General features: G+C 36.3%; 1 protein-coding gene and 1 long non-coding RNA gene across 7 annotated transcripts in view; one reads left to right on the forward strand and one right to left on the reverse strand.

Moving 5' to 3' along the window:
• Positions 1–8,151, forward strand: part of LOC117611249 (uncharacterized) — a 63,235-nt gene extending 55,084 nt beyond the window's left edge. The window contains exons 3-4 of one of the 2 annotated variants that reach the window (XR_004583107.2): positions 1,372–1,495; positions 7,364–8,151. This is a non-coding gene — a long non-coding RNA (uncharacterized LOC117611249). Of the gene's footprint in view, positions 1–1,371; positions 2,431–7,363 lie in introns of those variants that run through there. The other variant, XR_004583105.2, reaches the window with a different exon arrangement.
• A 6,381-nt stretch (positions 8,152–14,532) lies between these two features.
• Positions 14,533–27,224, reverse strand: part of LOC117611244 (putative inorganic phosphate cotransporter) — a 136,817-nt gene continuing 124,125 nt past the window's right edge. For all 5 annotated transcript variants that reach the window (XM_076692433.1, XM_076692432.1, XM_076692434.1 and 2 more), the window contains 2 exons: positions 19,241–19,615; positions 14,533–17,752 (listed from right to left, as the gene is read on the reverse strand). In XM_076692433.1, the coding sequence (XP_076548548.1) occupies positions 17,594–17,752; positions 19,241–19,615 (534 nt within the window). In that variant the 3' untranslated portion in view covers positions 14,533–17,593. The remainder of the gene's footprint in view (positions 17,753–19,240; positions 19,616–27,224) is intronic.

Here is a 27,224-nt window from a genome sequence, read left to right on the forward strand (position 1 = left end):
TCTATTTTAATTATGCGTTACAAATAATTGTCGACAATGAAAGTAAACTTAGAAACAAAATGGCATTATAATTTAAGAAACCACGATATATGCCAAAGTACATTTATTTATAATTGTAATTCTGCAATATTATTATTATTATTATAAGCAGTATTGTCTATTAATTCCTCCATAAAGAAGATGTGTGTTACTGTATTGATCAAAATGTTACAAATACAATATTTCTAGAACTGTAAAAATGATGTATTTATTACAAAATTTTTTTGAACAATTTTGTATTAACAGTTTTGTCAGCGTAGTGAATTACTTTTCACTTGAGAAAAAATTTCGTATATAATATTGAATCATAGTATCGTTTTGTAAATAATAGATGTTACAAAAGTATACAACGTCTTAAGTTTTGAGAAAGACATATACTTTTGATGAGGCTTAATTTCATGTATTGTTTATTCGCAAATATATAAACTGTGCAAGATTTGTTCTGTTTATTAATAAGATCATAATTAAACATTTTAGGGTAATGTAACGTTCTGTGCGTGTTAATGTGCAATTTTTTAATTATTATTTAATGACTGATTAGACATATTTTGGTAATTGTGGATCAGTGATACACATGGTATTCGGGTAAATGACATGTATTTCAAAATAATTATACTTTATTTCAACAATTGACAAATTGTTATATTTTATTTCGATATGTGTTTAGTAGAAAGATTTCTAACCAAACATAAACTTAACCACAGCCGACTCTAGTACTAGCCATGCTGAACAACGTGGCAACACCGCTCACGTGACAATCGGGAGTCCTATTTTCAAAAACAGAGTCCTGTGCTCGGAAATGTAATTAACGTCTCTTTTAATTAAAAGCTGTAGTAATATACACTATTTTGTGTTAATTATGTATAAACAATACATAAGCGTTGCAACTATGGCAAGTAGAAGTGATGTGGTAGTATAAAATTGTTATAAATATGATATATATTTTGTGTACTCTCGAAGTAGTTTGGTGTTGTGAAGCATGATATTTGAAATATTTACAGTGGTTTCAAGAAAATTTAGGTATGAAGCAAAATGAAACCATCTTTGGATCAAATTGAAACATTTAAGAATTGATAAACGTGTATATAAGTTAATAAAAACCTTGAAACAAGCGAAATTATTGGAACGAAACCAAAGAGGTTATGTGAAGTCCAGAGAGTAGTCGGGAGTCTGACGACGTTGATTGGCTGAGAGTCTGGGAGTCCGGGAGGCAGATAGAGTAGGGTAGGTGTTGATATATTCATACCGGACTCCCGCTGTGTTGCCATTTTTACTTCAGCACGGCTAGTACTAGAGTCGGCTGTGACTTAACTCTAGCCTTTATCTTCACAGTGGTCAACGATTGTATACACGGACCTGACAACTCACGTGGGGCGGGTTATAGCATACTACAATAGCAGCGCTGTATGGCTGACGGAAGATTCACGAAACTTCTGGGCTTCGACACTGGCTTTTAGTAAGGAAATAACTTCCACCATTCAAGAGTTTCTAGACCTCTGTATACGACTGTGCTCAAACCCTAAACATAATCCTATCCTAACATGACCCAAACCTAATCCGAGTCTAATATAATTTAATCTTAACCTAACCTGAATCTAACACTGAAGTTTACTATACCCCCCCAAGCTTTTAGCACTTGTCGTATGTCATTCAACTCTTTTGGATGTGCTGAATACGAATATAATTGTCCTTTTACGTAAATTACAAGTTTTCGAGATATACGCAAAAAATTTTCTTACTAATATATACAATATTACTCATCCGTGTATGTACATCTGTGACAGTCACAAGCATAGTAGAAAGTGGAAATTACGCCACTATATACAAACCAAAGATAACAGTTTTCGTTAGATTCGTTTACATGTTGTATCCGACCACTGCACCAAAGGTCATGAACAGTGAGGATTCTGTACGTATGATCATTTTTCGTTACCTGAGCATTCAAACGAATTTCGGTTAGATTAGGATAGGTCTTGCTGGAAGGGGATGCAGTTACGTGTTCAGTTACTTATAAAAATTGAAATCATTTGATCCTACTTACCAAAAATGCAATAAAGCGCTACAGGGTAAATGCCAACTGAATACACTTTATTAGATCTTCAAATGGGTCTACATTTCGTTTTCTCGAAAAGTCACGTAAGAAAAAGTAACAATGAAGGACATACTGAAGATAGTCAAGTGGGCACTTGAAAGGAACGTATGTATCTGTAATACAAGAGGTCAGTCATGCTTGTGACTGTGTCACAGATGCACACGCTTGGATAAAATTCTATGTATTAGTAAGAAACTTTTTGCAAATACCTCGGAAACTTGTAATTTTCGCCAAAAACGTCTATCATATTCATATTCAGCACGTCAAAACGAGTAGAATGACGTCTGACTGGTACAAAAAAGGAGAGGGGCGGGGGGAGGGGGGTTAAAATAAAATCGTACCAAAAATTTTACCTAACCTATTCCTAATCTAAACTCCTAACTTTGATCTTCGTCTAACCCAGGAGTGGCCAACACGAGGCCCGCGAGCTGCATGCGGCCCGCCGAGAGTCATGTTGCGGCCCGCGGAGCTAGGTCAAATGAACACAAATAACTTTATCGTACATATCACCTAAAGAATATTACATCATGAGCGACGATGTGGTCGAAGCTGTAGCACGCTTGCTTGTTTACTTTAACTAACAAAAAAAAATTAGGTGCGTGGCCCGGCAGGAAATATTATATCTGAAATTTGACCCGCCTGCTGAAAAGGTTGGCCATCCCTGGTCTAACCTAACCCTAATTTACTATTATATTTCATTTATATATGCATAAGATGGAAAACCTAACGTGCCTAACCTAATTGAACCCAATGTAATATATTTAGTGATAAACTGATCCCCATGCACCATTTTCCATACGTAATTCAACTCCAAATATTTGATTTCCCCGATTTTTGTTCCAATAACCTATTCATGTTTTATATATTCAACAATAAATTAAAAAAAGAATAATAAATTATGAACATCACCCCATAAAATAATATTGTCTTTGAGTTTCGTACAAACTTCTTACTTCTTTAAGCTCCTAGTTCAATAGCATTGACTTTCCAAATTATCAGGTCAATGTTTCACGGCCTACAGAAGGTTGTTTATCATTAAACTGTCATGAGGCGAGAGTGAAATCATTCCTGAATGATAAATCAAATATACAACGTACCGATTGTCAATTAAACACTTGGAGTAAAGATTCAATAAAATTCTTATGTTTAATCGATTCGATGACCTCAGTCGCATGTTAATTATATATTGAAATAAATTTTATACACTACGGTTTTTTAATATTAGACATATGTATATACGTCAATTTGAATATTAACTTATTATAACTTTACAAATGAAATTATGCACTTACATAAGTACATAAATTATTAATTAGAACTTTACAAAATGTATGAAGGAATAATAGAAATGTTACAACATATAATATACAGTATGTCTCATAACTGGTAGTACAGCTGGAAAGGAGGTTATTTTATCTGTAAAAATAAGTTGTAAACATATAAGTTGTAAATATGAAGTGTTGATTTCAAAAAAGTCGACTTAAAACATTCTATTCTTTGTATTCTATTAATTATTATCGTTAATGTGTTTTGTGCTTTATTGTATCAAACACCAAAATAATCTTATATGTACTTAATTCAATTAAATATACAGGGTGGCCCACATAACTCTTAACAGCTCAATATCTCGAAAACTATGACATCGATTTTAAAATTCTTGGTCTTAAATTGCATGGATCTGAAGGGCCTTTCTAACTATATAAACATGAAGTGGCCCCCCCTTCTTCTTTAATGGGGGTCAGGGGTACCTTTATAATTTTAAACGAAACCCCTTATAAAACGTTACATATTTAGATTTTACAGGAAAAACAAGTAAATTTTGTCTGAAACATTTTTTTGTCAGATATTTCCATGATGAGATTATAACAGTTTGAAGTTTCGACTTGTAGATATACTTACTTGAAGCGCTCGGAAATAGCGTTATTGAATTGCATCTGTGAAATTAGTACCTCATTTTCAAAAAACAAAACTTTTAGCAACAGTTTTATTTGCACCCGCAATAGTTCTATAGTTTCTGATAGGTTTCAGAAATAGTTCAAAAAATAGCATTTTGAAAATATGAGGTGCCAACTTCGCGTGGCACCGCATCATGCGAAAAATGTTATTTAAATCATCGTACTGATGATGAGAACGTTTTCATGGATAACTGATCGTGAGTCAACTTCAAGAATTGTACCTACAAGGAAGTACCTACAAGTCGAAACTTCAAACTGTTATAATCTTATCATGGAAATATCTGACAAAAAAATGTTTCAGACAAAATTTACTTGTTTTTTCCTGTAGAATCTAAATATGTAACGTTTTATAAGGGGTTCCATTTAAAATTATAAAGGTACCCCCGCCCCCCATTAAAGAAGAAAGGGCGGCCACTTCATGTTTATGTAGTTAGAAAGGCCCTTCAGATCCTTGCAATTTGAGACCAAGAACTTTAAAATCGATGTCATAGTTTTCGAGATATTGAGCTGTTAAGAGTTATGTGAGCCACCATGTATATGTACATAGCGGGAAAATATTTGAAGATGATTTTCTCTAAAATAAAGCTTGATATGAACAAATTTTATTCTATAATTTCAACTTATTTTTTCATGTACCAGAATCAGTCACTTTCCGATTGTATCACCAGTTATGAAATATGTACCTTGCATGTTTTAGGAACAGTTTGTTAGATTCCGATGTTTAATAAATAGTTTATTAAACTTAGTACACGAAATTCTGGCATTATGTAGATACTTACAGTTATTTTGTATTACTAGCGATTCTTTCTTACGTGATCATACAACTCCAGTTCTGACTCTGATTCTTATTCTTATTTTTATTCCTATTCTGAAGGAAAAGTGTTCTGGTACTGCTTTTAAAGGGTCGGAAGTCTGATTTTGAAGGTGGTGGGAATGAGGACTAATAGGAATTCTTGAATATTACTGATTGTGAGGTTCGAAGGATCAAGCGTATGATACAGGGATAGTACGTAAGGAATTTAAGGGTCGTATGCGTAATTGTACATAGAAGATAGAGCGGCTAGTGACAGAATTTAGAGTTTACTTATCTTAACCAAAACCGCGAAGAGTAACAATAGTTGTTTAGGCGGTAATTATATAGATGATTGACGACCTCACCGATATCGATGACCTTGAAATATGTTGTCAAGGTCACTATTCTGAACAACTTTTCCCTATACATGTTACCGCCGTTCGGGCTTAGTTTCCAAGATATACGTAAAAATAAATTGCACTGTGTATTTAGTAATACACTGCTTTATTGATAATTATGTAATTGGAAATCTACCATAATATCAAAAAATGCAGTTGATAACATTATTGTTTAAACCACCAAATATTAGATATGGTTGGGCTATATTTCTTAGGGCGGGAGTTAAAAATAATTACCTCCACGGATACAATTTCCACGTGAAACGATTATACTAAATTATATTATATTAAAAAGGGGTATCGGTATCAGTTAGTGTAGCTGTTGGGAGGGGGCTCAGCCCCCCAGTCAGCAAAACGAATTTAATATATTACTGTTCAAGTCGTGGGGGATGTTTTATTTTTTGCATCGCAGGGCTCATGGAACGAAGTTCCATATTCTTGTTTTTTGTTGCAGGAAAAAAAATGTCTGAAATTGTGGCTTTGAATCGACAGTCGGTGAATGACGGCAATAAAATTATTTTTGCGAATATCTGGAAAAGGAAGGCCGAGCGGTGGTAACTTGTATAGGGAAAAGTTGTTCAGAATAGTGACCTTGACAACGTATTTCAAGGTCATCAAAATCGGCGAGATCGTCAATCATCTGCATAATTATCATTTTGTTAGATACAGAACTTAATTCAGTACTTTTAATATTACAGTAATGCTCGGTTAAATTTCACTAAAATCTGCTCGGTTAAATTTCCACGACCCAGCTGTAATTTTCCACGACTGTACTACACTTTTGAATCTGAATATTTTCACGTGATGTACTGATAAGTGCCACGATTGTTTGAATAATTGACGTTACCATAATCTTTTAACGATTTTGTGTGTTTAGTAAACTTTGTGATTTTTAGCTCATTATATTCGACTTAATTTGTGCTTATTGTTAGTAGTTTACTTTACTTTATGTGAAAAGATAAAAGTAAAAAATCTTATAAGATATATAAATGAATTCAGTACCTTGTACATTATCCTTCAAATACCGCTACTATTTAAATAATTAAAGATATTATGACTTTTAAAAAATAAATCTTGAATTAAAAGAGATTTTATGAGCCGGAGGGGGCGGCTGCGTAGCCGGGGCTTAATTTCGGTTATGATATTTGTTAATAGCTTGACCAGTGTTGTGATTAACAGTGGGAGCCTAAGGAAGAAGACGTGGAGACGAACCTACGTATGGCTAACGTAGGGAGCTCCAGGAGGTTGGTTATCGTGGACGAACCTACGTATGGCTAACGTAGGGAGCCGAAGGAAATATTAGTATTAGGTCTCGTAACTTGATTGGTGTACCTCGAGTGGTAAAGGTACAGCTTAGTAGGTATTCTGGACTAGTCAATATAATTGGACAGTAATAGATAAGTTAAATAATATGAGTTTATTCTCTATGCCGGGACCTTACAATTGTTGTGTGTAATTGTCGCGGTGTTCAATGAATTAAATTCTAATTTACAAATTTAAATGAGTTGTATAATAAAAGTTTACTTTCGATTCCGAGAAGCAAGAATCTAATCCTTCTCGGTTTTTACAAACGCGAGCAAACGGGGGCGGACTACAACGATCAGAATAATGCTTGACAGCAGACAACGTACTGTATAATTACTGAGTACTTGAAGGGGACTTGAATACCCGATCTCGCAGAGTTTCCTCGTTGCAGAGATTATCCGTAAGAGAAACGTACTGACGTGTATCAAACCGATTCTATACTTCAACTAGACCCAAGGTGCCTTCGCCGCCACCCTTTTTATACCCAAAAATTGGAGTAAAAAGAGTGGTAGGGGCGGACTCTAGGTGACCCATAGAACCGCGCCCTTGCTTCACATTGGTCTCGAATTTTCCAGAAGACGGTTGGTGCCGGGTGTGCACATACGATTCCATATAAGGAAATTTTTGAGAAGGGATTGTAACACTATATAAGGAAATTTCCGAGACGGATACGTAACAGAGAAAAGGAACATATAGACCTTTATAACCTTGATATTAATGCACTGCATCATCGGTGACGTAGCTCCCTCATCGCTACAGCAAGTATTTTCATATGTTTTAGGAAACTGAAAAACATGAAACTGGAAAGAATTGGGCTTCTAACATTATGTAGAAGTTAGGACATTTTGATACAAAGGGAATAAGGAAACATCAATATTGGTTAATCAGTATCGTCTCGATATCTATAAACACTTAGAAATTCGAAACATTACAAGTCCGAATTGACCTTCGACTCAGGGATGAATTGGATTACAAACACCTTTCGTATTTCTAGATTGTTATCATAAAGAAGTAAAGGAACTTTTGGATTATGCCGTGACCAATAACGACAATTTTCCATCACTTTTTACCATAAACGAAATGAAGTTTAGTTAATTCAGATTTCTTCTTTTCATTGCAGGTCATAATATATATGATAACAAACACAATAACATATTTAAAAATATTAAAATGTGTTAAATATCTTAACTGTACTTTGTTTTATACATTTAATCATTCGATTGTGAGTTTCAAGAACCCTATCGCGTTTCCCCAATGTTTTACCATGAACTTTAAAAACTGCTAACGCAATGTCACTGGTACTTAAACGTAATTAATTTACTGGTAACAGCTCTACATATATCCAGTATACCACCATTTCCTGTTAATCATAGGGAACTGTTAATCATAGTCGAACTGTCGGAAATTATGCATAGTATGTTACGACCCTGGAATACGAAGATCTAACGCGATCTCAAAAATGTGAGTGTGTTCAAGATAATAATATCCAGGAAAACGAAGAATTTACTAACAGTGAATTTAGACTTAAGTAGACTTAAGTTATAAAACTCGAGCTGTTGAGTTTTGGAGAAGCGGCCAAAAAGCACGCAGGACTCTCGACAGTGTGCAACATAAATTCACCAAAGTTAAGTCAGTTAAACATCTGTATCGATGGGAAGAATCGTTGACAAGAGGTGGTATGTATATACACTGACAAAGTTCCATCGAAGTTGTCGCAGTGAATTTGTAGCCAACTTCACTGCGACAAGTTCAATGCAACTCAGTGTACATATGTATACCGCACTTCACCAGAGTCCATAACTGCGACGCGCAGGTTGGAAGATGGTGGGGGAACGCAGCGAGCTCTCTGCTAATCGCTTTCCACTTCGTTTGGGAGTATCGCCAATCAGGGCGAAGATGCGCACTGGAGAAGCGCGAAGAACGAAAACTGGTCTTTTCGCAGTTATGGGCTCTGGTGAACTGCGGTATACATACGCGCAGCGAAAAGATATTATCAATCGTGAAATATGTATGTATTGGACAAATTTCAGGCTACTATAGATCAGGGCTCATTTGTGCACAACACGGACATAAAACAATAGGTGCTAGAAGCAAAGGATGGAAAGAAGCAAAAGAATTCATATCTGAATCATGAATTTCAAAAAAGGGCACAACGTCGTTTCAAGGAAAGTTACAAAATTCATTAGTCGTTCCGCACAGCGAGACAAGCAGCATTTACAATTGACATCCACCGAATTCGTAAACCGGGTAAAACCACAAATTATTATGTACAATCCTAATAATGATTATAACGCTGATGAGAGTGAATTTAACTTGGAAATTCATTTCGGTCGTACGTTATCGTACCGTAGTGTTAAAACCATAGAAGCATCCGTGCGCGAGCGGTCAGTTACTGTCACCTCTATTTATGGTGTTAAAAGAAACTAGTGGGGAATTTGGACCCAGAGTAGAAGGAAACTTATTTAGAGCGGCTAATGTGTTCGTTACTGCTTCAAAATCTGGAAATTTGACATCGCACCATTTCAACATCAAAGTGTTCAGTTGGATTGGAGCAGTGGAGGACGTGGAGCAGTTATCGTCCTTCCACTTTTCAGCAAAATATTCTGGCTGACAAAGAACTCATTGCGTTAACCATACCGAAAAGAACAACAGATTTGATACAACCGTTGGATGTTTTTGGTTTTCGGGTATGGAAAAATTTTGTGAGAACTTTTTTCAGATCGGGTCTTATTATATGATCTTAATATAAATCCACATCTGCGAAATAATATCATCATAGTGTAATTTCTCACACACAACCAGTTGTCTTCTCCGGGAATTGTTTAAATACTCTTGGTACAAAAGTGAATACCTTGAACAAAAGCCAGACCAGCAATTTGAAAATCCGGTAAATATCTGTTTCAATTTTCTTGAAGAATATAACGTACCACATTGTAATCTGTGTAACAGGCCTGCTATTATAAGATGTGTTTGGTGTAAATAGTATCTATGTATATGTGGTATAATGAATGATTTCTGTTTATTAGATTAGAAAATAAAGATGGTATTGAATAAAATACAAAATTGATAAGGTAGCTCGCAAACTAAACGTACTTCACTCCTCGAAAGCTAGCTCAAGTCTGTCCCATCCCGCAAAAGCACTCGCATTCCTCGCTTTTCATACACCCGCACCCCTCGCTAGGGCCCTTGGCTTCGCCCGGGAAAACACTCACCGACCCTTGGGCCTGGTTTTCGTCATCACCTTTCTCTTTTACAACTCTCTTCCTGCCTTTAGAAATATAAACTACGCTAAGACCTAAACTACGTTACCACATATAGAACATTTTTTTGATGAACATCACTTTCGTGAAAACTATGTTGAATGAAATACATAAATAGAATAAAATTGTAAATAAGTATGAAATAAATGTTTATATATGTATATGCGATATAGCGCAATGTATGTGATATGTCATAAATTTCGATGTGATATTTTATATTTTGCTATTTTTATACTATCCTACTCATTATCGTTATATATTATGGCCAGCTACGAAAAGAAGAAATCTGAATATGTAACTTACTATGTGTAGTCAGCGCGCAATCGCGCGTACGGCGTGCGTTTCATGTTGTATCTGCATAAGCTGGTGGTGCATAATAAAATTAATATACGTGGTTGAATTCAGAATAATACACATAATATTTTTAGTTGTTGGAAAAATGTAAACATTTTTTTAAATTACGAAAGAAAATTTTTTTTCAAGAAGAAAGACTTTTTTTTTAATTTTCTTAATATAAGTTTATAGTGCTCGTTTTAGGCCCGTTTTCCTTTCATACGTATACACTCGCATAGGCGTGGAGAAATGTGTGCTGCATTTAATTGCAAGTAGCCGGGATGACTATGTGGGTGTATACGAGTGAACAAAAAAATTGGCCTGGGATGCTAGGCGACACTTTCTTTGTGTTGCGCAACGAGAGAATCACCCTATACTTTGAGAGATCATTTGTCAAAATCGAGAAACTAAAGGATGGCGTTTCGTCGACTTTTTCGTCATCGTCAAAATATTGTATTATAATACATACTCATTTTTTAATACATTGCCAGGATGATGATTGTAGGCAACTTTTGCCTGTACATACTATATAACTGCCGCGTCGTTCGGCTTTAGCTATGGCCGAAAACCAATAGGTATAACAGATGACTTAAAAATCAAACTTAACTGGTTTTCAATAATTATGAATTTTTATTTGCGTGGCTGGCCCCCTGATGAAGGCCGGGATATTGATCTGCCTTAACTTAATCTAATCCACTAATTAACTACTTATTATAGTTAACTTATTAAGGTTTATATTAGATGTGGATTAACAGTAGCTGTTATACAAGGTTAGGTTAGGTTAGGTCAAATCAATATGCCGACTACTGTGAGGCAACCGACCACGTAAGCCAAAATTCAAAATCATTGAAATCGGTTAAGTTTAATTTTAATAACACCCAAAAGACAGTCAATAACAGATTCACAAGATATCGCCTACTGTATTGCCGCTAAATTTACAAATAACTCCGCGATGGCAACTATGATCCAGAATTCAGAAAAAGAAAGCACAAAGTCAAAAAATTCTAACTAACTGATGTTCCACCACCCTTCGATTCTCCCATCGAGAAGCCTTTCAAATTACCTGAACTCCTTACAGTTTCAAAATTCGTTAAAGATTCTAGTCCTAGACTAGACGGTGTTCCCAATTCACTAATCAAAAACCTCCCTCCATCAGGCATTACTGCTTTTTTAAATTTTTACAATTTAATTTCGACGAAGAAAATCTTCCCAACGGCATGGAGAACTGCCATTAGAATACTGATATTAAAACCTACCAAAAATAAATTAGATTGCGCCTTTTGCGGACCTATCAGCTTAACCAACAATCTTTGCAAAGTTTTGAAAAGAATGGTCAATGCCAGAATTGTCTGGAATATAGAATTAGGAACCTTCTTTCCAATATCCAATGTGGATTCAGAAAACTTCGATCAACGATGGACCGCTTAACAATTTTACATTTTGCAACAATTTACAACACTTTTAGCAACAACGAACACCTTGCAGCTGTCAGCTTAGATCAGTGGTTCTCAAACTTTTTTGTCTGACAGCACACTGAAATCATTAAACAAAATTCACGGCACCCCTATTATTAGTGTTGTTGTTTTTTGCTTTTTACAGTTAGTAAAGATAGGCTTTATTAATAATTGGCTTTTTACATATAAACAATTCAAAATTTCGCGATATCTTTGTGGCGTACTTGCGATATCTAGTTTGAGAACCACTGGCCTAGATATTGAAAAAGCTTATGAAATGGTATGAAAAACTAGAGTTTTTCACATCCTACAGAAATCGGAAGTTGCAAATTATATCATCACATTTATCGTAAATTTAAACACTGAAAGATACATTGAAGTTAAAAATCCAACAATCGCTCTCATACAGAATGGACTCCCTCAAGGTATAGACATTAGCGTCACTTTATTCCTCATTACTATCAATTTGCTATTGTTAGCCATTTAGGTCCCACGGTTAATGGTATCCTATTTGCTGATGATTTTACTCTTTTTTGTTCTGGAAAGAACACAGAATCTACCCAAAACTACTACAAGAGTCTCTCGATCGCTTGCTTACTTGGGCTACTGGTGCTGACCTTGTCTTTTCAATAACAAAATCTGAACATATCATTTTTTGGAGAGGCTACAAGAATCTACTTACTATAAACCTCACTCTGGCCGCGATACCAATTAAAGCTATTGTTGGATAGAATAAAAGTTGAAAAAGGTACGTTAATGTCAAATGCGTTAGTACTATAAATTTGCGCATGACGGCGCTACGGTCTTTCATCCGGCCTATTATTTTTACGTTTCACGCCTTTTTTTTTATTCTTCTGTTCGTTGATAAAAGTTGTAATCCGTTTAAATCCATTTTTATATTAATCAAAATAGAAACGCTTTAGGTTCAATTAAAGTGTTCATTATAAGTAAAACCGTGTGTGGTTTATTTACCTGCCATTATAATAAGGGAAAACATAAAGACAACTTTAACAACTATGAACCGCGTAAAAATACTGGAACCTACATTTGATAAAAAATTAACTATGTTCGCATTACCTGAAGAACTTTAAAATCAACTGCTTTAAAAGAGTTAACATATTTAGAAGTATAGCTGGCAAAAGCTGGGGAGCCAAGAAAAAGACACCTTTGACCACACTTTTGACCTCATTCGCTCAAAAATTGATTACGGTTTTATAATTTATGATTCAGCAAACAAACCTTTGTTAAGTATATTAAACTTCATTTAAAACTTGTGTGTAATTGTAAGTAAAAATAATTGCGGACGCTTTCCGTACTACTCCTATTTCTAGTCTGCATAGCGAATTAAAGGAGCTATTTTTAGATATTAGACGTAAATTGTTATGTGTCGTCTCTGTTATGCATTCTCTGTCGCAACGACTCCAAAAAACCTAGCGTTCAACTCCATTTTAACAAATAATTCACTTCTAAATCGCAGTAATAATAAGAACACCCCTAAACCTCTTCCCGTTAGAATTAATAATGATCATCTTCCGGGACTCACAAGGGAATGGTTAAAAAAAGTGGATGGTAGAGTTGCTCATCCAGACTATGTTTATTCGAAAGAGGATGAAACGAGGAGTTTATGATGCAATTTTTGGGTGCCATTGGCAACGGGTTCGAAAGTTATGGAACTTTGAAGTTTTCATATTTTGATGAGAAATCGAAATATGAAGTGAAAATTAAGTGTAAAAGTGACAAAGGCATGAATTTGAGATGATCAGATGATGTTTACTAACAATTAAGATGAGTTTCAGGGAAAATTGCATGTGTGATGCAATTTGCATTTGTATAATCATTTGCACTTAAAAATATGAAAATTTCAAAGTCCCATAACTTTTGAACCCATTACCAATGGCACTCAAAAATAGCACCATAAACTCCTCTGTTTCGCAGCATCACGAATTTATAAATACAACCGTCAAATACACAATAGTAATCATTGTCAATGAACAACCATACGGTCTTCTTGACGACGGTAACAAACACACTGCAATTTAACTTAAGCCTGTTCAATATATTCAGCCTACCTGGCAAGGATTAACAACTAAAAGAACGAATAACCAACCGTTTATTATACTAATTTAGAAGAACGATCGTTCACGTTCAATAATATAACTCACAATTACAAGGAAATCTATTAAACTGGTCGGAATCATAGTTTGTCACGTATTAAGGCAATTGCTATTCAAGTGTTACGTCCCGGCGGAAAATTTGAAATTTATCCGTGTTAAGGACTGCTGATCAATCCTTGGGATATTGCACAAAGTGCCGTCTGATTTGGATTAGTGTCACCCAAGCAAGCAGGTTGGGAGAAAATGATTTCACACATTTATGCACTATTATATTGTTTATTTCTATTGCAGTGTGTATATGTGTGTACGTGTAACTGGGTGTGCGTGTTGGAATTTACTACAATCTGTCTGAGTGTCTAACTGTTATCCGTCTTGTACCAGGTACCAAAACGAAGTGTTCTCTTCTCTAAAATTTGCTTCGAGCTCGTGCCCTCCCTTCCAACCGCCCTTAGTGCATTTCCAATATAGAAGGGGAACATGAGCATCGCTTAGGTGGGCGAAAGTTAGAGTTCGGGAAATTCTGAGAATTGACCTGAACTTGGGTCCTCATTGTAAATAGTTCAAGTGGCAAGCAGAACGACCACTTGCATCCATAAAAGGCGAAATTTATGGTGTCTAATACCGTCTATTTCCGGTGACTGACAAACTCCATGTGCGCCACCCAGAGCCTGATAATCAGATGGCAACAACATGGTCAAGGGGACCCAATAAATCTTTCTAAAACCCTTCAATACGAACTCCAACAATCCGCCTTGCGTCCCTTATCAAGCCCTTTTAACTATGTAGCGTAAAATTGAATTATACCACGCGATAGAGTAGATTTTTATTTTAAAAATACATCCAGAGAAAGTTGTAACGTCGATTTTTTTTATCAAGCCAGAAACCGAAATAGCTTCGCGGGAGACGAAGTACCGAGAGTGGCGCTCCGCATCAGGTTCCTCGGCGTCTCGCTTAATGCAGCTGCTTTGAGAATAGTAGCGCGTTGAGATTATCCAGCAAAAATGGGCCTAGAAAGGGGTTCACGGTACTACTTTTCGTCTTTATATGAGAACATTTGGGGCTGGGTGAGGGCTTATTCGAAAGAGCAAGGACCAATACACACCGCTGAACTAATGTTTCAGTGGGATTATGTTGATGTTTAGTAATATAAGCGTCCAAAGTGGAGGAAAAAATCGACAAAATGCAGTCGCGGAATCGAAGCATATTAAAACCACTAAAACAGTGCTGTGATTGAAATCATGAGTTCAGCGGTCTAGCTTAACCTGCCCTTACCTGCAAATTAAGACCTATTTTGTCTTCATTTGTTGCGAAATAAGGTCGAAAAGTGTAGTCCCGTGAAAGTATTCCCACAGACCAGTTCCGCCATTTTGTGGATAATACAAAGCAAGTTACGTGACAAATTCAGTTCAGCTATTAGTTATAAGGTGGCGTCTAACTAAAAAGATTGCCAATTTGGAATCGTAGCGAAAATCAGGCGTTAACTTGGTTACGTCACTTGAACTGTGTCTGCGAGGGCAAGCGAAAAAGGCAACAACGCCCAAACGCTGAGTGAGATGCACTACAGTCATGCTGTCCTTCTCTCATTCTGATTGTGAGTGTTGAGATTGTCCCTTTTCGCTAAGTTTTGACTGACGACCGCCTGGATTTTTTACAGCGCCCATAACAAACCTCGCTCAAAGAGGAGGTATAACAAGAGAAGAATATGCCTCCTCTTTGTAATAATTCTGCAATTCTTTACATAAGTAGTATGTGAGATATTTATTTATTTAAATTAATTGCATTTATTCAGAATATTGATTAACACTTGTACTTTGTACTTTTTATTAGTTTCAAAACACAAAGTTACTATAGGTTTCTGAAAATACAAGCGTCACGTAATTGGGACGGGTTATATCTTGAATTTGGTAAGAGATAGGGGAAAGCTATTGATGTAAAAGTTGAACTGTTGTACTGTTAGACATAGGCGCGTTAGCGAAATAGAGAGAGGGAATAGTAGCGAGGGGAGAGAAGGATAGAAGGAGAAAAGGAGCCGAGGCCGCTCCGTTTATTAGTTCTAATAGTATCATAGTACCTTTTTATGCAGAATGTTCCAAGGAGTTGATACGAGTAAAATAAATATGCAATTCTATTTAAATAAAAAGTGCATCTGCATTTTTTTAGTACATCGTTGCATTCACGAAGAAAATTAAGTCATAGAAAAATAAACATTCTCATACCAATCAACTTTTTCATGAATAGCTTTTTCCTATCCTTTACTAAATTCAAGATATAACCCGTCCCAATTGCGTACGCATTCTATATGCTTTTATGAATTAAAAAATATTTATTTAGAGAAGTTAATAACTTTTTTTTTTAAATTCTCAGATTGCACGTTCCTTCAGTTCTCCAGAGTAGGCATATTTTTTTCAACAGCGAGGCGTGCTACTGTGCGCTATATAAAATCCACGTGTTCGGTCTGTCAAAATTTACAGAAGCGGGAAAATTCTATCATTTAGCTTGAGAGGATAGCATGATCACCGTACATCTCACTCCAAACACGCGTCAATGTTTCGCTTTCGTTGTAAAAATACTTGAGGCGCTGTTGCCTTCCTAGATCGTGTTGCGCGCACGCTAGGTGAGAATTAAACCTTTTCAGACAAGCGTGTTCTCTTACGAACTTGAAAGAACTAGTTCTCAGCTGTCGTGCCATATGCATTTTGGAAGCGTGCGATTCTCATGGGACTTGTGATCGATGGACAGTAAGTACATAGTGGAGTCTTTCTCTTCTGCAGTGCCATTTTCCCTGGAAAAATCTACCGTGTTCGGTAACACATACGAACGCTTTGTAAACTCGATTTGTTTGAAAATTAAATCTCGGTAATTACAGACCGCACCTCCGATTTCGATGATTTATAAATATGTTGTAGAAATCAACATTTTGAACAACTTTTTCCTATACATATAACCGCCGCTCAGCCTTAATTTTCGAGATATTTTCGAAACACTGTCGAAACTAATACATCGAATTCTGCCCATCCGTGTGTATTCGTGATAACGTATGCATTAATATGGGATCGCCGCTTTTCTATTGTTTCTGCAGGCAACAGCACGACGACCGATGACCAATATATACCTTGTGTATTTCTATGTTCATGATTTCAACGTACCGATGGCAACCGGAAATTTTATAGCCTAACCTAACCCAATCCACTCTACCTAATCAGTGAATTAGGTTAGGTTAGGCTAAAGTAATATTCTGGTCGCCGTTAAGCGATCAGACACACAAACTGAGATTCGAAATCATTAAAGTTAGTTAAATTTGATTTTTAAGTCCACCCGTTATATATGTACATATATATTAGTTTCGGTCGCCGTGCTGCTACCTGCAAAAACAGTAGAAGAGCTGCGATCGCACACTAACACGTAAGATGTAACACGCGTTACATGCGTGCGTAACACGGACGCACACGACCACGCAGAATTCAATGTATTAGTTTCGACAGTTCTTCGAAAATATCTCGAAAACTAAGACCGAGCGGCGGTTATATGTATAGGAAAAAGTTGTTCAAAATGTTGATTTCTACAACATATTTAAAAATTATCGAAATCGGAGTTGCCGTCCGTAGTCTAAATAATTACCGGAAGATCTTATGAATATTATCAGCAGAAGGTTACAATGGTGCGAAACTTATCATATAATATAATTAACATATTCACAGCTACAACCGTGAATTCACTAATTAAAGCACACAATATCCTGTGATTGGTTGACGGCATCATATTGTGCGCCAATAAAAATGTAAATAAATGTAGTACAAGCTACATTTATAGAAAATCATGAAAGACAATGTGTAGTTCTTGTTCTTGTTGTTTACGCCGTTGCGAAGTTTTTCCTGGTGCTAAGTTCATAAGCTTCGGGTTCGTTCCATGGTTGAACTTCAGCTTGACCGAAGATAATGAAAATTAAATTTCCTAACACGTAAATTGCAGCGGATAAATAAAACACTATGTTCCACAGCGCTGCGTTTGTCTGAAAATAAAAATTTTCAATTTACATTAAATGTTGCTAATAAGTGTAAGCCATGTTTTCCTTTTTTTTTTTTGAATATGTATAAAAATCTCATCAACATTATAGTTAGCTTCTCCAGGATCTGATACAGAAGCCTGCTGTTATATTGCCACGTGGGCAAGTTGATTTTTACACAGATCTTCAAGCATACTAATTCCGCACTTCCCCTCTCACAGTCTTCGAAGATAATATATTTATTTCTATTTCCCCTCCAAATGAGTGCTTGGAAGCTTGACAAATTTTCTATTCTTGCAACCCCTCTGCGGCAATATAATGAGAATCTACTGTATTTAACTACTATAAATATAGCGTGAATCTCGTAGAAATTGCTCGTATTTAAGAGCAGGGCCTTGCTAAATGAGAGCCCGCAATAAAGTAGATATAAGCGTGCAACGAGGCCGGTGCACATCGGCACGCTATGGACAATTTCATTTGCGCGCTGAATGTACAGAAACCATGGTAACTGATCAATTGATTCATTAATAAACGAGGCGAACGCACTCCAAATGTACTTTCCATTTTTCATTATTTTAATTATTTCGCTGTAGTTTCTTGAACAATATGCTTTTACTATATTTGGTGAACTTGTAGATAAACTACTCTCCCTCCGATTTCAATGGTTTTGAAATATGTTGTAAAATTCGACATGTTAAGTAACTTTTCCCATCTGAGCTATATATCGGACTCCATTAGTTTGCAAGATATTCGCGAAAAACTATGAGTACTACTACATTAAATTTCGCCTGTACGTACAGTCAATCACGAAATTCTTCGGACACCGTTTGAAACAGAATACCTCATTTAAAATTGGACCAAATGACTTGAGGCTTTTGGAGAAGCTATAAAAATTAATTTACTAAGATATGTGCTTTTGCTGTTTTAAAAAATTACAGTTAAGGGTAATTTTTTCAACTTTTTTATGTGAGTCTATAATGCAAATTTAAAATACGTTTTTCGTAAATTCAAATAAGTTATGTGTATGCTGAAAATTTCATCGAGATCGGGCAATGCACTTAGAAGTTATAAGTAATTAAAATTTTGCAAAGAGTATTTTATTTTAAAAGGTGTCTGGATACTTATGAACGGGGGTGTACATGATTTTAACAATGAGTCATTTAACTCTTTGGGGACAAAGCATTCTTAAACTTGCACAAAGAATTATTAATTTAATTTAAACAAAGTACTATTTTCAACCGCAAAAACGTATACTATAGGTAAATCTTTGCTGTCTACACCTAAAGCTGTGTTTTGTATCAAGAGTATGTACGGAATTATAAATACTATGACAATTACGTTTGGACACACTATGCGACGATCGTCTACAAAGGGTTAACCCTGAAGAACGTAACTATAATGTCAGTGACACATCATTATCCAAAAAATAATTTAAACAACAAGAGACTGACAACAGTCATTAGTACTAAATAATTAAAATGACGAGTGACATACGTCTTCATAAGCGATGGCACCACAGACTAATGGTGCGATGATTGCAATCACAGAAGCAATACAGTTCGTGATGGACATCATGGTACCAGCAAAATTCGGGCTCAGATCGATGTGGTTGATTTGGAATCCGCAGAGAGATCCAGCATTTAATCCAACAGCTACTACTAATATACCGACAGCCACGATAGCATTATCAATCGACAGGGCGGCCAGACAACTCAAAGCGACTGCAGGTCCCCAGTGAGCGATGGTGTTGCAAACCTTCCTCACAACCCCTCTTGAAACACCCTTCTTCAAGGCGTAATCAGCTAGCCAACATAGTGGAAAGCTTAATATCCACATCACCAAATATGGCAGGGCTGACAACATACCGTTCTGTGGAATAAAAGTTTTCATTAACATCATTGAAATGCAAAATATCAATGCTAATAGAATGTTAGAGCTAAATGTGAAGATGTGAACTTATAAAATACTCGAGTAGACAGTTTAGTTTTGGCGATTCGTTTAGTGTATCGAGTACTAAGGCCGTTACGGGGCCCTAGACGGAAAGAAAGGGAGCGTAACTTCTGAAAATCGGCCAAAAAGAGCACTTAATTCTCAAGCCTGGTTTAATGAAGTCGACACATTCGAAGGTAGTGCAACTATGCCTTCTCACCCGTAGAGGTATCTGAATACATCTCGTCTATTTAGTTTCAACCAATACGTAGGAGCTCGTTGTCCTAAGTTGGCAACAGAAAACTACAACCGTGCAACACCGCATTTCTACGGATCCTTTTTATCACGAATTTTTAAGGTTTTAAAGCATAGTGGGACTTTACAGTCGCACTTTTTGTTTTTTCATTTTCAATTACTGAAACACAATATTTCTATCTAAATTTTTTCTATTTGAAAAATCTAATAGGCGTTAATAAACGTTTAGAAAATGTAAAAAATCAAATTCTGTTAGATTTAACAATTTTATAAATAGACAATTTATGAAAAAGTGTATATTCTTTAGAAAAAATTCATTTTACAGTGATTTATAAGTTATATTATCACAAAACTTGCAAAATATAGGTTTTTAAGGCCAATGATTACGAATCTGAGGTGGCAATTTAAAAATTCAAAATGGCAGATCCAAGATAATGAACTGACATTGCAAAAGACTAAAAGGTTTGCATAAAATCGCATCAAATTATATATTCATAGTGATACTAATAGAAATTAAAAAATACCAAATGGCGAATCCAAAATGGCGGATTGAATTGCAAAAAATTCAAACCTTGAAACAAAGAAATATTGAAAATTTTGGATTGGCTAGTTCTAATATTTAACTAGAGTTGATTTTTATTTTGTTTAACAATTGATCAAAATAAAGATCTCGTAAGTAGAATTAAGAGTTTTCGTAAACGCCGTAGATATTCGGAAGTACAAATACACAATTTGTAGAAAACTTACGTGGATAAATCTCAATTCGTCATTTTGAGTTTTTAAATATTGACCTAAAATTAGAAACTAGCAACTTCGAAAATTGCCTTGTATTTCTCTTCCTGTTGGTTTTTCGTTTTTTTACGATTTTAGTCGGCCATGTTGGTCCTGCTATCTCGGATTCCCAGAATCGCTTGATGTAGGATTAATTTGATTTGTAATTAGCAACACGAAAAAAGCCCTAGTACAAAGTTTCATGAAATTTTATCGGAAGGAAAAATGCACGCTTTAAAGCGTTAAGGGCTACCTTTGGGAGGCGAGCCCACTGCATACAGACGTTACCCACATTCTACCCATATTTCAAAAAAATGAGAAGTACGACGCTGACTGCAATCGGCACCATTTCAGTCCAGCCTTCCTGGACTTTGAGATATTCTCCAATCTCTTCAACATAACAGTGTACAAACTTCTTTCTGTAAAAGTATGTACTTTCGTAAGACGCAAACACTCTTTCACTTTGGGTCGTCCTCCAACTACTTCGACATTCTACGTCAGCATTTGACTTGAAAATTTCCACTGAACACAGTTCATCCTGTCAAGGTGACCGGCGCTAATAGGTGATTCGGGCAGACAAACTTACGAGGCTATCTGGATACCCATGAGATACCCGTATACATGAAACAATTATTCCCATTATTACCGACATTTATTGACAAAGATTAAAACACTGACAGCTTTGAAATTGAAATTTTTTATTATTTGATACATTCAAGTATCTCATGAGTTGTATGGTCGTTTATTCTTTTAGTCGTCTATTTCTTCACAGTTGTAAAGAAGAAGGGAGAATACTATACACCCTACCTCGTTTTACAGCCTAGATCCGTTCCGGAAGAGTTGGCCATAAAGCGAAAAGCCGTATAACGAATCAATTATTTTAATACAAACCCACACAAATTCAGTTGGATCTGTTCCAATTTTTTATAAAATAATATAGTTTTTAGTTCATAAAGCATTTTATTCTTTTTATTTCCTATAAAAATGCTTACATAAAAATAAAAGAATACCATTTTTTTTTTTGGTCGCATAACGAAACATTGCGCGTCGTAAATCGAAAAATGCCATAATTAATAAAGGCCGTTATAGCGAAATGCCGTATAAAGAGCGGCCGTATAGCGAGGTGTGTATACAGGGTGTCCCGTAACGTATTTTCACCTTCTAAGGTGGTGGTAGGTGGGGTAATTCTGAACAACTTTTTCCTTTGCGAAAAAGTGGTTTGAAGCTTCCTTTTTGAATTATTAAGCAAAAACACTGACCAATCCGAGCGCGTATAGCGCGCGGGCTCAGGGACGGCAGCGTCGGCTATGAAAGCGGGGCTTGACGTAGATCGCGAACGAACGGCTCGGCACCCCATTGACATAGCACAATAAAAAAATTGAACTGGTTGAACATTTTTAGTTGTTGTTTAAAATATATACGGAATCTAATCTCTTGTTGCCTATCATTATGTAAAAAAGGAAATTCTAAACATTCTAAACAACAAATAAAAATGTTTGAAATGGAATAATTAATAAAAATTTAAAAACAATTTAAATGAAACTTACCCATCCGTTCCTAAATTAATCTGCTATGCTGAAAACAGATAATTATCACTGGGTTACTGTGTCAATCTTGAACATTCGAGGAGGGAACAAATTACGAAGAACAGCTGATCTCCAGACGAGATCATTGAACCCACTCAACCTCACAGTCACTGTCACCTTTCACAGAATTTTCTTTCAGGTAAATAAACATTTTTATTCACTGTCACGTTACTATTGCACTGGACACAAATGAAAAACATGTAAAGCCGAGTATCCACCTGTATCAAACGCCTGTATCGTATCACCGTTCCGAACCCTTTTGAAAAGGCAGACGTTGCCTCGTTGCATGCCACGGCGTGCTACGGCTCGGACAATATTTCTTCGTTTCTTGAAAGAAACTCCTATAGGCGAGAAGTTTCGATTTCCTGCATGTTGTTTCTTTATTGTAATTGTCCTTGGTAAAAGTTTTATAAGAAAAAAATGAAAAATAACAAAGTTCAGTCATTGCATTAGTATTATCTCACTGATATATCCGATTCCAGATCATATTATCTCGAGCCTCAAGTGTCATGTTTCCACTTGACATAGCATTTCGGGCCTTCGCCTGGGTATGTTGTTTTTACGTTTCAAGTGGTTTCCGAACCTATCCTTTGTACAGCAAGAAACCGACAATTTTCGGATCGGCCCGTTCCTTCACCTCCGTATCACAGCCCAATAGAACTTTCGATTCTCGGCAACGGAAAAATCTCTGAAAAATTAACATTGTCCTTTTTCAATAATCACAGAGTTTCTTATTAACATTGCTCTTTTATGTACAGCGTATCACCGAAGATAATTGATCTGTTTAAATATATTTAGACGATAAAATTTGTCTAAATTAAATTAGATTAAGTTCATAAATAATTTCATCGATTTTGAAATGAATTCAATAATACCGCAAGATTTCAAATAAATTGAAACCCAAGTGACGGCACGAAACGCTATGTCAAGTGCAAATGCATAAACCTTTCCTTCGATGCAACGGCAAAGAATCGACAAATTTTTCGGATGGGTCTGTTGCCTCCGTTCCTTTGGAACGGCACGCAGCATAACGAAACTCCTCGCCTGTAGTGGCCGAGTCCTATTGCCGAACCGTTTCTATCAAGAAACGAAGAAATATTGTCCGAGCCGTAGCACGCCGTGGCATGCAACGAGGCAACGTCTGCCTATTCAAAAGGGTTCGGAACGGTGATACGATACGGGCGTTGGATACAGGTGGATACTCGGCTTAACATTCCGCACTACTTCGTAACGTTTTCACGACGTTATTGGTCTTCCTTTCCAACTTCAAATGGGCCTGCCAGCTTGAATGTGTGAGGTCTGTTTCGCTCTTTGTCCTTTTCTATATTCGGTGACTTCAAAGGGTCGACACGAGCCTCTCTCGGTTACTCTTGGTTACTAAGAACAGCAGATTTATGACCACGAACCATGACCTATTTCTGAATGTAGAAAAAGACAAAAAGCGAAACAGACCTCACAACATTCAAGCTGGCAGTCCCATTTGAAGTTGGAAAGGAAGATCAATAACGTCGTGAAAACGTTACGAAGTAGTTCGGAATATTACATGTTTTTCATTTGTGTCCAGTGCAATAGTAACGTGACAGTGAATAAAAATGTTTATTTACCTGAAAGAAAATTCTGTGAAAGGTGATAGTGACTGTGTGGTTGAGTGGGTTCAATGATCTCGTCTGGAGATCAGCTGTTCTTCATAATTTGTTCCCTCCTCGAATGTTCAAGATCGACACAGTGACCCAGTGAGAATTATCTGTTTTCAGCATAGCAGGTTAATTTAGGAACGGATGGGTAAGTTTCATTTAAATTGTTTTTAAATTTTTATTAATTATTCCATTTCAAACATTTTTATTTGTTGTTTAGAATGTTTAGAATTTCCTTTTTTACATATTGATAGGCAACAAGAGATTAGATTCCGTATATATTTTAAACAACAACTAAAAATGTTCAACCAGTTCAATTTTTTTATTGTGCTATGTCAATGGGGTGCCGAGCCGTTCGTTCGCGATCTACGTCAAACCCCGCTTTCATAGCCGACGCTGCCGTCCCTGAGGTAACGGGCGCTATACGCGCTCGGATTGGTCAGTGTTTTTGCTTAATAATTCAAAAAGGAAGCTTCAAACCACTTTTTCGCAAAGGAAAAAGTTGTTCAGAATCACCCCACCTACCACCACCTCAGAGGGTGAAAATACGTTACGGGACACCCTGTATGTATCTCCTCCAATTGATGACACCACTGACTATTCCTCAATCCCCTACGTATACCGATAAGTAATGATAATATACTGATACAAACATGCGCGGCTAGTATGCGGGTTCTAAGAGTTGCATTTCGTAAGATCCACCTCTTTCTAATACAATTATAAAAAAATATGAAAGTGCAATCTCTTGGACAATGATGAAGTAATTATTTTTATTACCGTGCCGTTCCCTGTAAAGTACACGTCTGTACATGTCCATATTTGTACATATAGAGTGGCATTTAATCACAGGGATCTGTAAGTTGAGACGCGTTTTCCAGCGCCGAGAAAGCAGCAGTGCTGATTAAGAATACGAATGTACGATCAAATTTACATTGAGAAAATAGCCGGGCGAGTATGCCGAGTACTGAAATACTCAGGGGCAAGAAAGAGGGAAAGCCTATCTAGGCAGGCTATCTTCTTCGCCCTCGGGTTCTGTCACAGGCTACTAAACTTAACTACTTGTCCAGTATAAATTCGGTTTAGCAGTAACATAATACATTTGTTCATGTATATAGCGCCGGAGGATCACACCACACAGCCAGTTCTAAAACACTGATGAGTAGCTGCGCCCGCGAGGTTGTGATGTATGGACGTGCTATTACGTTTCGAACAGGAATTTTTTCAAAATTTCTTTCATGATTTTCATTACATTCTGGGAACTCCCTAAACGAACGCAGAAATGATCTTTGATGTTTTTAAGATAGTCTATCTTTTGGAGACATAACTCAGATGGTTAATATAACAAACTCCTTGAAATCAACGTAGTTCCACCCTCCGAAATCGCAGATCACTTTCACTTTTAAGTATCACCGGATGTAAATCCAAAACATGCTTCGTGTGGTCCCACAATGCTGAGCATTCTGGAACGTTCCTTATCGGCCACGCGAAGATGATCAAAATTCTACATACATATATAATAATTTAAAATTCTCTGTTTATTCATTAAATTCTGTAATATTGTATTTCTTCCACACCAGTCAGTCCAAGACGCGTAATCAAAATTTTATTTATCATTCGTGTAGATTTAGTAATTTGTGTCAATTTTGAAAAATATATTTTCTTTGTCATGATATTGCGATCGAAACGAATTCTGTTAAAAATTTATTGTACTGTAATGAATATCAAAATTTTGATTATAACAGAAAGGGTAAAGGAATACAGGGTGGCCGCCGGAGTATCCGAGATACTTCGTATATGAATTCTTTGGCTAATTTTAAGCAAAAGTGATTCTATTCATTTTTCTCGAATTCCCAATTGTTCTTGAAATATCGGGGTTTGAAGTTGCCAGGTCGTATGGGTAGTTACTAAAGAGTAAATTACATTTTTTGTTGGTACTATTTTCGTAACCGTTTGTAACAGGCGATGTGTTTAACGTGGACATTTTGTAAAATGGCCGGGCATTGTGTAGAATGCCCGTTCGAAAAGACATTGTGCAAAATGTCCGTAACAAGTTTCGGTCAATCTGTAAAATGTCCGATCATTATACAGAACACCTAGACGGTGGTGGTCAATGTATCGAAACGCTCTTGTTACATAAATGTGATAGGTTAGATTCATATATAAATCCGGCCGCCGAGGCCGCGGCGCGTCATAAGGCGGCCGGCAGCACTTTCCCAAGACAATAGTGTTGTATAAATAATAACAAAAGCGATGCCGGCCGCTTGACGGCGGCGCGATTTAAGCGTGTGGCCCATCATAACCTATCACATCTATGTATGGTTTTAATGACAAATGACAAATGACAAATGACAATGATATTGTATAGAAACGAAAAATTACACTATTGCCGGCAATACCCGTAAAACGATTTAACTCAAAAACAGCTTTTACATTGCGAATCTGTCATAAACCAGCAAACGAAATCCCTACGTATTGTTCCGTCGAAGGGAACAAGCTTGTTTCTTTACATAAGCCGACTGTCGATTTTTACTAATGAGTCAGGAACCTTGGTAAACAAACTTTTATCTACTACACAATATGTAATAAACCAACTTAAAGAGGGTGTTGAAATTGGTGGTCAACACTTTGTGCACTTTCTTAAATAATAAATAGAAATGTTTGTTGAAAATTATGAAGCGATTATAAATACAATGCTCCTTGGTACGTGTTTCTACCCATCACATCCTCTTAAATATTTAATGGTTTATCTCGGGAAGTTGACAACCCACGAGAAAATCTTTCGGACAAATGTTACCTATTTTCTCCTTCAGAATATGATAGTATAATAAAAAATTGGGGGTTCCATTTAAGAAAATAAAGTTGACCTTCATATGACCTTCAGGAGCATCCACTGAAAAGATCCATTTCCAACCATCTAATTTGCCCCCTGATACATGACAACTTTTGTCCGAAATATTTTTTCCAAAAATGTGTTGTTTAGAAGATATTGACCTGTCTCGATATATGTGGACCACCCTGTATATTTACGTAGTTTTAGTTTAACAGTTTTTGCAATAGTTAGGTTTTCAAAATTTTTAATCAGTGCAGTAGTTGATTGTGTGTGTTTCTCTCTCCCCAGGAACCAGGCATTCAGACGATATTTATACGATTTTCGATCCATTTTCAAAGTTTATATACTATAACGTGGTGTCACGTATGACCCCCCGTTACAATCGCTGCGCTTTCCCACCTCCCTCTCTAATCCCGTAACCCACCGAAAAACCTCTCCCTCACTTTACCCCTTTTTCCCTGCCCGCCAGTATC

Source organism: Osmia lignaria, chromosome 15 (assembly GCF_051020975.1).
Source record: "Osmia lignaria lignaria isolate PbOS001 chromosome 15, iyOsmLign1, whole genome shotgun sequence".
In the NCBI taxonomy this organism is placed as follows: Eukaryota; Metazoa; Arthropoda; class Insecta; order Hymenoptera; family Megachilidae; genus Osmia; species Osmia lignaria.